The sequence below is a fragment of the Juglans regia genome, chromosome 8 (genome assembly GCF_001411555.2).
Source record: "Juglans regia cultivar Chandler chromosome 8, Walnut 2.0, whole genome shotgun sequence".
NCBI classification, from domain to species: Eukaryota; Viridiplantae; Streptophyta; class Magnoliopsida; order Fagales; family Juglandaceae; genus Juglans; species Juglans regia.
Genome location: NC_049908.1, coordinates 4,913,467 through 4,925,857, shown reverse-complemented (window position 1 = coordinate 4,925,857; position 12,391 = coordinate 4,913,467). Strand labels below are relative to the sequence as shown.

The 12,391-nt window shown below is 37.6% G+C and overlaps 1 protein-coding gene and 1 non-coding gene across 2 annotated transcripts; both read right to left on the bottom strand.

Moving 5' to 3' along the window:
* Nucleotides 1-364: 364 nt before the first annotated feature.
* Nucleotides 365-1,721, bottom strand: LOC109008479 (protein PHOSPHATE-INDUCED 1-like). The gene has a single exon (XM_018988584.2). The coding sequence runs from the start codon at nt 1,479-1,481 to the stop codon at nt 525-527; it is 957 nt and encodes a 318-aa protein (XP_018844129.2). The 5' UTR covers nt 1,482-1,721; the 3' UTR covers nt 365-524.
* Nucleotides 1,722-12,139: 10,418 nt separating this feature from the next.
* Nucleotides 12,140-12,278, bottom strand: LOC118349372. The gene has a single exon (XR_004802342.1). It is a non-coding gene; the product is annotated as a small nucleolar RNA Z247 (small nucleolar RNA).
* Nucleotides 12,279-12,391: the final 113 nt, after the last annotated feature.

Genomic DNA, 12,391 nt, shown 5'->3' with positions numbered 1-12,391 from the left:
GGAATCTGTTCCTGCTGTTGTATATTTTGCTAAGGCCTTGTTGTTGCTGGTTCTCTACAATTACTGCAGTACATTCATATCTACTCTTTAAATCTTTTTTCCAGTATTCTGCTCTCCAATCGATTAAAATTGTGTTTAGATGTTGAAATAAATCGAGTTGAGTTGAATTGAAATAATAAAATATTATTTATTATTATTTTAAAACTTAAAAAAATTGAATTATTTATTATATTTTATATTAAAATTTAAAAAAATTATAATAATGAATTGAGAAGAGTTAAACAACCAAACGAGGCCTAAATGTGATGGCCCATTGACAACGATTTTTTTATAATTGATGGATGTCAATTTTACCAAAAAGAGATGATGCAAAATATGAAGCAAACCAAAGTAATTTGCTCTCTTCTATTATTAGTTCGAAAACCAAAACAATATATAACAAATAAATGAATTACAGTATCTAGAACTCTCTCTATAGCGTCTGCATATGCTGCTCCAAACATACTAATCTGCCAATTCCTTTCTCAGACTTGAGTCGAACAAGATGACGTAGAAGGATCATACAGAGCAGGAAGCAAGTACTTCCTCCCATTACCTCCATGTGCATTGTAACTAGCTCCCGTCGTCGGATCCACCAACAAGCTTCCCGGATAACCTGGGTAAGCTCCTTTGCCGTAAACCCCTGGACAAGCCGATGCAGCCTCTAAAGGTGCCTCGGCCGGGCCCTGGAAGTAGCCGTTGCCAAATGGGTTCGTGACGGTCCCGGCCAAGAGGCTAGCCAGGTTAATAACCATGCCGTCCAGACCCACGTCATTGTTGGGCGCGACCAGGGGTTCGCTCTGTGGTCCGTAGATGGGCTGGTGGAATGGCCAGGCGCATTGGCCAGGGCACTGTGTCTCCGAGTTACCCACCCAGATATACGCGAATTTGTAGTTCTTGCCCTTGATGTGACCGCTCTTTGACCCCAATGAAGAGCCATGAGTACCGCATCGGCTTAGGCAAAAACCTTCAACGGCCACGTCCGAGGAAGTGAGAACAATGTTGATGGCATTCTTTTGGTCCCCCTTGGAAGCCAATTCAACAATTTGTTTGGTTGTAAGTGACTTTCCCAGGGAGTAGCTCTCGTCTAGTATTTGCTTTCCCAAATTGAGAGAAAGAGATGAATGTCTCTTGGAGGTAAGGTGATAGTATTTCTCGGTGGTTTTCCACCATGTGGAAACAGAGGGTTGGGCATTTTGGTATGCTGAAGATGAAAGGGAAGTGATGAAATTGGAGATAATGGCTCTTTGGGGAGGCTTGAACTTGCCGTACCAGATGAGGTTAACGGAGATCCTGCCCGAAAGAAGAGGGCCATTGTGGTATTGCAAGAGCTGAGGCTTGTCTTGCACAAGCCCATTAAGCTTTCTCGTAGCCAAAGAGATTTGGAACAGAGAGATTAAAAGCAGTAGTTTTGGGAGAACAAAAGAAGCAAAAGAGGCCATTTTAAAAAACAAGATTAGGTTCAATGTATAAAAGAAAGAAGAGGCTGATATTGCTGGTGTTCGTGTTGGGATGGAGAATGAAGAAGTGGTGTGTGTTTATATACAGGTCTGAGACGGAGCTGGTTATTAGATTGTAATTTTGAATTAAAGAAAGCGGGGGGGGTTTGGTTTTAGCGAAGGAATCTGCTCAGAAAGAGGGGTAAAGACAGTGCGTGTATCGATGCGTCTATGGGAGATGGCTTTCCCATTTACGAGTAGCGACTTGGCCAGTAAGTAACGAAAAGAGATCTCCCTCCAACGGTACTCCCGAGCGCGTTTTCTTTATCTCAAAAACAGAGAAAATGCTTCTTTCACGCTATCATCACCCGCCTGTCTCCACGCTCCAAACACATAAATATGGATTTTTGTCGCTCAAATAATAATTACTTAAATTACATGACTCAAAACAGAAAATATAATTGCGGAGCGTGAGGGGATTAGCAGGAGGTAATCCGTGGATTCGTGAGCTCGAAAAGCAGGAGAACCTTTTCCTCACTACAAAACAAAAAAGCATCACAGCTCAGCTACAGAATGCAGCAGTGTTCTCTATTGACGAAATTATCCTAATTCCCAACTTTGAGCACGGAAGGGTGAGAAGGACCTCAAAGAGAAAGTGTAGAAAAGAAGACGCTAGGAGGAGTACAGGCTGGAGGCTACCTTGAATGAATATAATTAATTGTATTGGGAAACGTGTAATGATCCAACTGGCCATCAGAGTTGGGTTGGGTATTTGGCGGTCAGCGTTTGGCAGGACGACAGTGGGGATCCGATGTGAGGTGACGCGCAACATTGCCAAAATTATGGTAGAAATACGAAACTCGTGAGAGTGAGCTGGGGGGTTTTTAGTGGTGCGATCCAGTCCAGTTGGATCAAGCTATCAAGCCAGGCAGGCACTAGGTAGTCCAGCCTTACCACCTATTTTTCAATTAATAATATTACGTATAGTTATAAAATATATAAATATTATATAATTATTTTAAAAAAAATAAAATTTATTATTAAAAAATTAATTTCTTTTTATATAAATCATATATTTACTTTTTTATTTTTTTTAAAATAATTATATAATACTATACATTTATAATTACAAATATCATTCCTCTTTTTCGAACGAAGCATTGAATTGGTTTTGAATCTTGGTCCCTTCCCTTCAAATAGTACAGCAAATTGGTTAGACTAACCTCCTACAGCAAGATAGAAACCATGATCTCCATTTCAACTAAGATAAGTGTTGTATAAAATATGGGTTTTTTTTTTTAATAATCATTTAACTTATATATTTAATCATTTTTTAAAATATAATGATAAAAAAAAAATCCAGTATTTTAAACTAAATAGAATATATATATGATCTTATTTTTGTTGGCACCTGCCAATTTTCCTGTGTATTTCTTTCCTAGCTAGTTTTGTAACAATTCACTGAACTAAAAGATGAAATCTTACTTTCCTCCTCACTTCACAGGGTCTACCATGTCATGAATGCACCTTGGTGGAGCCACGAGGGCAGGTGGATTACAGCAGGCTGAGTTGGGTCCATTTCTGGGTCAAGTGGCATCGTGCTTGCTAGGGAACACTATGTTTGCATCTACTGATCAAAAAAAGATAGAAGGCATAAAGATTATTAAAATGAAATCAGTGGGAACACTGCACTAGACACATGCTCGATTAGTTGGGCTCTAATTGCAAACTTGTGGTCGACCTTTTTCTTTTAGCCGAAACAATATACAAGGGACTAGTGGCAGAAGTTTCAATTGAGATCGTCTCAAATTGCTTAATTGAATTAAATAGTCCAATGCAAATAAAAATAGATACAACATTAATTAAATGTTTATATAGGATTCACACTGTCCAAAACTCCTATACGGGCATCATTAAATGCTGTATGTAAGACCTAAATAATGCATCTATTTTTCTCTATAACTAGACAATCAAATTCTATCAAGAAATTGGACAGAATCTCTATTAAAAAAGTTTGAATTTTGCGTGTGAATTAAACATTCTCACATCCCAATTACGATCTGCATGACAAGGAATTTAACAACACGAATAACTTCAAGGTAATACATAATACTTTAATAGAGGGTATAGTATAGATGTCTAACTGATTGTTAGGATAAGTGATAATTACATATGGTATCAAAGTAGAAGTATTGAGTTCGAATCCTGAGTCTATATTCTACCACATTTAATTAAATGCTTCATGTGTTGGTCCTAAGCCATCTATTGAGGGAGATTATTAAGATATAAAATAAATAATAAAATATACATCTTTCCATCAGGTTAAATTTTTGAGATAAGTGATGATTAAACACTGATTAACAAAATATTTTATGCCTGTTTCTATTATTTGCAATTGGCACATAAACAAATGGTCACATGTAGTTAGATGGAAAGGCCATTGTCATCGATCCTATCCACAACCTGATTTCACGAGCTAGCTTACGATCAAATTTAAAATTAATCTTACCATGGCATTCACGAGGGAGGCACTATATATTAACATATTTAATTACGAGATTCTTGCTTCTTTTTGTTATATATTCAAAGCAAACGTAACGTTTGGCAGCACGTCCACTTACAATGCCCTAAATTCTCGATAGAAGCAAAAGATATTATGTGCAGCAGCGTGTCTGATGGTGGAATTCATCGCTGGAGATATACATATATAGCCGCCTTTGTTTCAAACTTTGGAGACATGACACGACCCATTAAACAGTTTAACATGGTTTGTAGTCGATCTGATGGGCGAGGTCCTACGAATCAAACCCACCTATAAAAACCTGAGTCATGTTTATGGAATTAGAGAATGTTGACGAAGTTTTATGTTCATCGTGGATTCTTTTTGTCTGTGATGTCGAAGGCTTATAGTTGTCATTGTCGCTTCTTCGTCTATTTATATTATTATCTTTTCGTATTCCGGAGTGTATCTTGAGTTTGAGTACTTATTTCGTGACCATGGTCATTGTTATATACATGAGTAATGCAATTCATCATCTTTAATTTTTTTCATCATTTTATGATGTGTCATTAGATAATTAGAGACGCCATATTATGAGATGATAAAAGGATGATGAGAAAAATGATGATGAATAGATTTATTCTATATACATATTAATTTGAGTGTGTATAATATATATAACTTTAATGGGAAGAAATTCAGAAAGTACCCTCAAACTACCATCTAACTTTCTGAAATAGAACCACTGAGAGACGCTTAGCCTAGAGCATCTACGTTTGAGGTAATTTAAAGAGGGTCATTGCAATTTTTTGATAATTCATGCGAGAATTTTTAATTGGCTAGCTGTAACTCCTATATATGTTCCTTTCATTACATTATTTTTGAACAAGTTCCTGGATGACAAGCCTAATTAAGGCATAAGGTCTATGAAAAATATGCTCGATCGATTCTTTCCTTCTCTTGATTTGAGAAGGCCAATGATTGTCAAGATTTATAGTTTAAGAGACGATTGAAAATTAGGTAGTAGTTACAGATAATGGCTTTGTGTACGTTTGCCCTTGCATTCTTTTATGGGCTTACAGCGAGGCCAGATGTTTAGCCTCGCACCAGTAGTACTATTAATTTCTATGTAATAGTCGTGCAGAATATGTCTGGTGCTTTAGGAATAAGAAACTTGTCTAAACCCATATAATATTATTGGTCTATGCATTTTGTCACCATTCAACGTAGCTGTACGTGTTTCATTTTAGTCGAACTAAGACATATAGCTGATGCTGCATGTTGTTTAATCTGAGCCAGGGAACAAGCCCTGATGCACAAAGTCAGTACTAACGCGTCTTCCCCGAAAGACATTAACAGTCTTGTGTGTATCATGTAAAAACTCTAGGGGAAACATTGAAAAGTAATGCACAACGTCCTAGTTTAATATAAATATTAACTTAGGTCTCCTTTGTTTTCAGGAAATTTTTCAATTCATCTCATCTCATCTAATCATTACAACTTTTTAAAATTCTCATACAAAATAAAATAAACAATTCAATTTTTTTAAAATATTAAAAAAAATATATTCTAATAATACTTTATTCAATTTTTAAATTCTATCTCATTTCATCTCAACTGTGAAACGAGATTTTAAGATAATAGGATATACTTAAAAAAAATGTTGTTGGCAACCGCAATGGGGCACCACGGGGAACCGTTGCCCCCGTGGAAAATGAAACGGCGAGTTTTGATATTTATCAAAATGGCGAGTTTCATTTTTTCCTTTAGCCCTGGATTGCCCCCGAACCCCTTCTCCCTTCAATCATCTTCAACCCTCGAACTCATTCAGTAGTCCAGCTCTCTCTCCCTCCCTTCGTCTTCCCCACGAACTCAATCGATGCTTCGTCTTCCCTCCCTTCGTCTTCCACATGAAACCCCTGCCCTAAGCCCTACGAAATCGAAGCCGTCTTCCCTCCATTCGTCTTCCACATGAAATCTCTGCCCTAAGCCCGATGAAATCGAAGCCCTTACCCCACGAAATCCCCCTTCCCTTCGTCTTCCCCAAGCAACGAATGTTTGAGGACCCAGACGAAGCCGACGAATCTCTGCCTCTACCTCGTCTTCCCCAAATCTTCCGAGCCATGAAGCCGTCTTCTTCCCCACCTCTGGAAACAGGTTGGCCATGTTCTTCAGATTTTGCATTGGTTTCAATTGATTTATCAGGGATCATGGATAGTCAAACAGAGTGTTGGGAAGAAAGCATGTTTGGTCAGTCAAGCACTCGATCTACATTATTTTCGTGGGAAAAATTATTTTGAGGTAAATTAACTGATCTTTACATTACAAAGCTCATAGACGAAGGAGTGGTGGTAAGAGAGTATGATGAAGAGAGAGATAAGGTGGAAGTGGAGGAGTTGGAAAGGCAGTATGAAGTGGAGCCGTAGGGCAAGCCTTCGCTTGTCACTGACCTAATGGGCGACCCTTTATGCCGTGCCCGAAGTTTGCCACTGCACATCATGCTAGTATTTCTGATTTCATTCATTGCAACCTAACACTCTATTTACATTTGTCAATACAAAGAAAGTCATAACATAAGCTTGAAAATTTACTCTGATGTTAAGCATTATGGAAGAAAGTTATCATTTTCCTTTTTTGGTTTCCAAAACACGAGAAAGGAAAGTTAAGATCGATAGTTGAACAGAGTGTCTAAATTTTGTAGTTGGATTGCATGGGCTATGCTACTTCAGGCATATATAATTCTTGGTTCTCTGTTTTCTGATTAGAACAGGTTGCAAAGTATGGAGAGGGAGAGAATATTGTGGGCGTGATAAGAGGGAGTGTAAAATCTGTGACAAGAGGGAACTCAGTTCACATAAAGCTAGCTTATATTCTGGGGCTACGGGTTTCCCCCAACCACAGGTTGTTTGACGACGACAAAGCAGTGAGGAAACAGAGCTGTTCTTTCACGTTTTGTATTGAAATTTTGAATTCTTCCCTCCAGTTTCATCTTTTTTATTTTATTTTTTATTTAAATATATAGGCTGAGTGTCAGTCGGTTACCCAATGGTTATGCCCGTTAGTTGTATATAGCATTGTTGATACTTAAAAAGATCATAAAGAGTGAGAGTTCTTTTGAACAACCTGTCAGAATTGGGATTGTTCATCCAGATCCAAGTATGGATATATACCCGGACCCAAGTATGTCACACGACCTAGATAATTAAGTTATTAACCACTAGGTTATGACCCGGGCCAATATCCGGATAGATCCGAATATTTGATCGTAAAGAGTGAGAGTTCTTTTGAACAACCTGTCAGAATCCGGATTGTTCATCCAGATCCAAGTCCGAATATATACCTAGACCCAAGTATGTCACACGACCTGGATAATTAAGTTATTAACCGCTAGGTTATGACCCGGGCCAATATCCGGATAGATCCGAATATTTGAAACTAGAACTGATTGGGCATTTGCGTAGATTATATATATTTCGAATATTCCAGCTAAATCAAACAAAATATTAAATAGTTGATTTCTCTGAAGAAAAACCAATGGGTTGGTTCGTTGTAAATTTGTTTCAATTCTAAAAAGTCACATTTAAAAATTTCATATAGATGGGTACTATAGATGAGATGAGAATGAATAAGATTAAAAATATTGACCATGATAAAGAAATGAATTAGAGCAACCTAAAATAAGAAGTCATGTCATTAAAAGAAGAATGATATTACAACTCTTAATATCATAAACTATATATGATTGATATTACAATTGAAGAGTACTCCAAGGTTTTTCTACGTACATACATTCATGTCAGGGAAATTTTAAATTCCAATAGCAGCGGATTTAGACTCCTTTTATGCGACCAGTTTCCGGCGAGCACAACCAGAGCATCCAGCTAGCTAGCCTGTCTTGAGGTCAACGTTGATGAGCTTAAAGAGCGCATGTTTGCAAACACCCACGGTCTCCTCAATTAATGATAATTCGAGTTGTTTAAACTTGCACGATTGGCGTGTGTGTGTGTGTGTGTATTCATAACGTAACTCTGAGTACATATCCACTAAACGTCTGCAATAATGCTCATTTCTTGCGCAGTAGAGACGCCTCAAGAAATGTTTTTCTCCCCCGCCCCTACAAGGGATTCAAGTAATTACTGTACCTTATGGTTTCTCAAATTATAAATTAGCTAACATGGCTGAGATCTCAGATTTTAGAGAGTCGGGATTATTTCAGGTGTGATAAAATCCTTGGTGGAATTATAGTGACAAAGATAAAAACTCAATAGAATATTGTAGCATTGAATATCACTCAGCAGGCTACAAACAGTCATTGGAGGGAAGCATGCATGGGTAGCGGGCCACTATATTATTCCAGAATATTCATATATAGTATCTCGTTAATCGAACTCAGTACTGGATGAAACTTAACGCATTGGATGAGTGATCATGTAATGCACGTACATCTACACCTATATATGCTTATAAATTGGCGTGCAACTGGCAAACAAACCAGGCATATTACATGGCATTGTCGGATCCCCACACAACTATATATAATATGAAGGTTATTAGGTATATACATGAGTTCTTATTATCTGAATATCGAAGCTAAGGTTTTGGAATCCCATGATGTGTCAGTTGAGTGAACTTCTGCACAAAAACTGAAGAACGGGAGAAACCACAGTTTAGGTCTGGAGCAAGGTATAAATTAACTGTGTAGATTCTACAATATCTGTTCTTGTAATTCCTATATATAGGTCTCCCAAACTGTTGAGGAAAATATCAACCACACTTCCAGTGTGTTGTTTCTATCTCTTTTTTTTTTTTTTTTTAATAAGAGTGTGCTGTTTCTCTTATTAATAAGTGAAGTTGTTGAGTACATATATAATAGTTGTAGGACTCATAACAAATATTAAGAATGAAATAACAGAATATTCTTATCAAGATAACTATGGCTAATGAGATTGAGTTTATGATCTTCTACTGATGTTTATCTCCTAGTCTTCTACGGCTTCTATAGCATCTTTATCTTCTTCCATATCCTTATCCTTAACATGCCCCCTCAAGTTCAATGAAGTGGAAACTACATTGAGCTTGGAACGAAGTGTTGTAAATCTGAATGAAGATAGAGGCTTTGTAAAAATATCTACTAGATGATCTTTAGAGGATAAAAACTTGACTTCAATAAGTTTCTTGGCTACCATATCGCGCACAAAGTGAAAAAATCAATCTCCACATGATTTGTGCGAGCATGAAAAACTAGATTTGCTAATAGATATGTAGCTCCTATGTTGTCACACCATAAAGTAGGGGGAGCCAAGGCTTTCAGGCCAAGTTCTTGTAGTAGGGACTGAAGCCATTTTAGTTCAACATCTGTATTGGTGAGTGCTTTGTATTCCGCTTCAGTGCTTGAACGAGCAACTGTGGCTTGCTTTTTACAACTCCATGAGATAAGGTTCGGCCCAAGAAATACACAAAAACCTCCTGTTGAGCATCAATCATCACGAGAACCTGCCCAATTAGCATTTGAAAAAGCTTGTAGAGTAGTGTTGGCTGACTTGCTAAAAGAAAGATCATAGCTAATTGTTTGTTTTAGATACCGAAGTAGACGTTTTGTTGCTTGCCAGTGATCTAATTTTGGTGAGTGCATGAACTAGGATAACTTATTAATTGTGAAGGCTGTGTTTAGCCGAGTGACTAACAAGTATTGTAGGGCTCCAACTGTGCTGCGAAATAACGTGGATTCATTGAAATCCTCATTATCAAAGGCACTAAGACTAGTGGAGGTGGCCATGGGAGTACTAATGGGTTTGGCTTCATGCATTTTTGTCTTGAGGAGTAAATCCATAATGTATCAACGTTGAGATAATATAAGCTGCCCTTTTGAATGAAGAGTCTCAATACCCAAGAAAAAATTCAAGCTGCCCAGATCTTTTATTGCAAAGTCACAATGTAGAGTGTTTAACAGTTCATCAATGGCATGCTTGTCTAAACAAGTGACTAGGATATCATCAAGATAAATAAGAATATACATTGTGAACTTGGATGAAGTGTGAATAAACAGGGACGTATCCGATCGTGACCCATGGAAGCCTAAGTCCAGAAGTCATTTACTGAGACGTGAGAACCATGTGATGTGTAATTAGCACCGGCCAGATGAAGTTCGTTTGTCGTTTGGTGTTGTTCCAGGCGTATTTCGTGTGCAATTAAATAGCCATAAAGATCGTCCATGGAGAGTGGGTCAACTCGGGTTGTCACGGAGGTGACAAATGAATCATATTCCGGTCCAAGGCCAACAAGCAAAAAAGAGACCAGCTCAAAATCATTTAGAGATTGATCAGCCGTAGCCAACATATCGGCTAGAGTAGTAAATTTGTGAAAATAATCCGAGATTGAGGAGCTACCTTCTTAAGTGTGGCTAATTGATAATGGAGATTCATTGAACGAGCACGGGACGTGGAAGTGAACATCCATTCTAGCGTCAACCATACTTGACGAGAGGTTCGACATTTTGTAACATGAGCAAGCACGGTTTAGGAAAGGGAGGAATTTAAAGCAGAAAGGATCAACTGATCTTGCAAGATCCACTGCATAAAGGCCGGATTAGCCACTGTTTGGTTGGTGGTCGTGGTAATCATGGGTGAAGGGCAGATAGATGACCCATCAATGAAAGAAAAAAGATGTTGATCTTTGAGTTAGGGGATAACCTGTGCTTTCCATAACAGGTAATTGTATCTCATAAGTTTAATAGGAGTGAAGTTAGGAAGAGAAGTAACAGGTGTAGGGAAGGGATTTGATATAAATATGGGTGGGAAGGGAAAGGAGACATTAGTCTCTGATATAGGGGTATTAGAATCTGCCATAGTCGACGTTAGTCTTAGGCTCTTGATACCATGTTGAGGAAAATATCAACCACACTTCCAATGTGTTGTTTCTCTTATTAATAAGTGAAGTTGTTGAGTACAGATATAATAGTTGTAGGACTCATAACAAATATTAAGAATGAAATAACAGAATATTCTTATCAAGATAACTACGGCTAATGAGATTGAGTTTCTGATCTTCTACTTATGTTTATCTCCTAGACTTCTACGGCATCTTTATCTTCTTCCACATCCTTATCCTTAACACAAACAGTATTATATATGCTTAATTAACAAGCCTCTACAACTCTAAGTTGTAGAATTTAATTAAATTAGAGAATCTTGTTACTGAGCGGCATGCAAATTCATAAAGTTTTTTGCCCATTTATTTTGTATCCTCAGAATTTCATTTCTCACATAATATGCATAATATGCGAAACTCTCAAAAGTTTCATGCATGGCTTGGTTTATATTCTTGTATTCGACAGAATTAACCGCCTTAAATGCGACGCAAAATGGCTTGCACCAGAAGTCGAGGACCTATCCCTGATAGGAACAACTGCATTAAATACAACGCCATGCCATCCAGAACAGAAGGTGATCATTACAAAGGCTGGGAAGTCAGAGACTCATCCAAGCTCCCGGGACAGGATATAAATAGGTGAGAGCAAGCAAAGGAGATAGTTTAATCACTATCATCAAACTCTTACTCTTTCTCTCTTTTCTTCTAGTGAGATTATTTTTTTACTTTGGCTTTAGAGGTGTCATGGACACACCCGCCACCCCCTATTCATTCGTTTGCAGACACTTGGCATGGTTCAGAGCTGGTGGTTACAAAACACGCATCAACGATATTGAGGCAAAGACCAAGTCATCCTCATCTGCAACAAACTCAAATTCAAAACCAAATAGAGATTCCAAACTCCAACAACACAAGTTTATCTCCACCATTTTCTTTGTCAAATACAATAGATGATGATAAGATTAGATAATACATATCTTTTTTTTTTGAATTTGATTGTTGTAATAGATCACATGTATATTTATCTATAAATAATACACCTCAGCTCCCAAAATGATTATGGGAAGCACTTTGAAACAAATTTGGCAAAATAGTCGAGAAGAGTCGAAGGAGTTTGTTGATGAAAAAGAGGAGTTAAAGTGACCATGGCCTCGACCACGATTACATCCACCAAAGGCACAAGAGGACATATTTGAATTGTTGCGACTACGACCATTTTATGAAAAATTTTGAGTAGCCATATTAGAAGATGGAAAGCTAACATCAGAAGCAGCATCAATTTACTCTAGGCAATGTTCATGTGTGATCAAATGGCCATAAAATTCATCAAGCAACATAGGCTCGAAGCGAGTGTTGACCGAGGTAATTAGAGGATCATATTCGCTAGGTAATCTAGCAAGAATATAAGAGATGAGTTCAGAGTCACCAAGTGGTTGACCAATAGTAGATAACACATCAACAAAGCTCTTGGCTTTTTGAAAATAATCTTAGATTGAGAGATTACCTTTCTTCAACGTGCTGAGTTGGTATAAGGTGTTCATTTTTT

Bases quoted from the DNA above. Each gene is read 5' to 3' on its own strand.
- LOC109008479 (XM_018988584.2), bottom strand. From the start codon at position 1,481: ATGGCCTCTTTTGCTTCTTTTGTTCTCCCAAAACTACTGCTTTTAATC.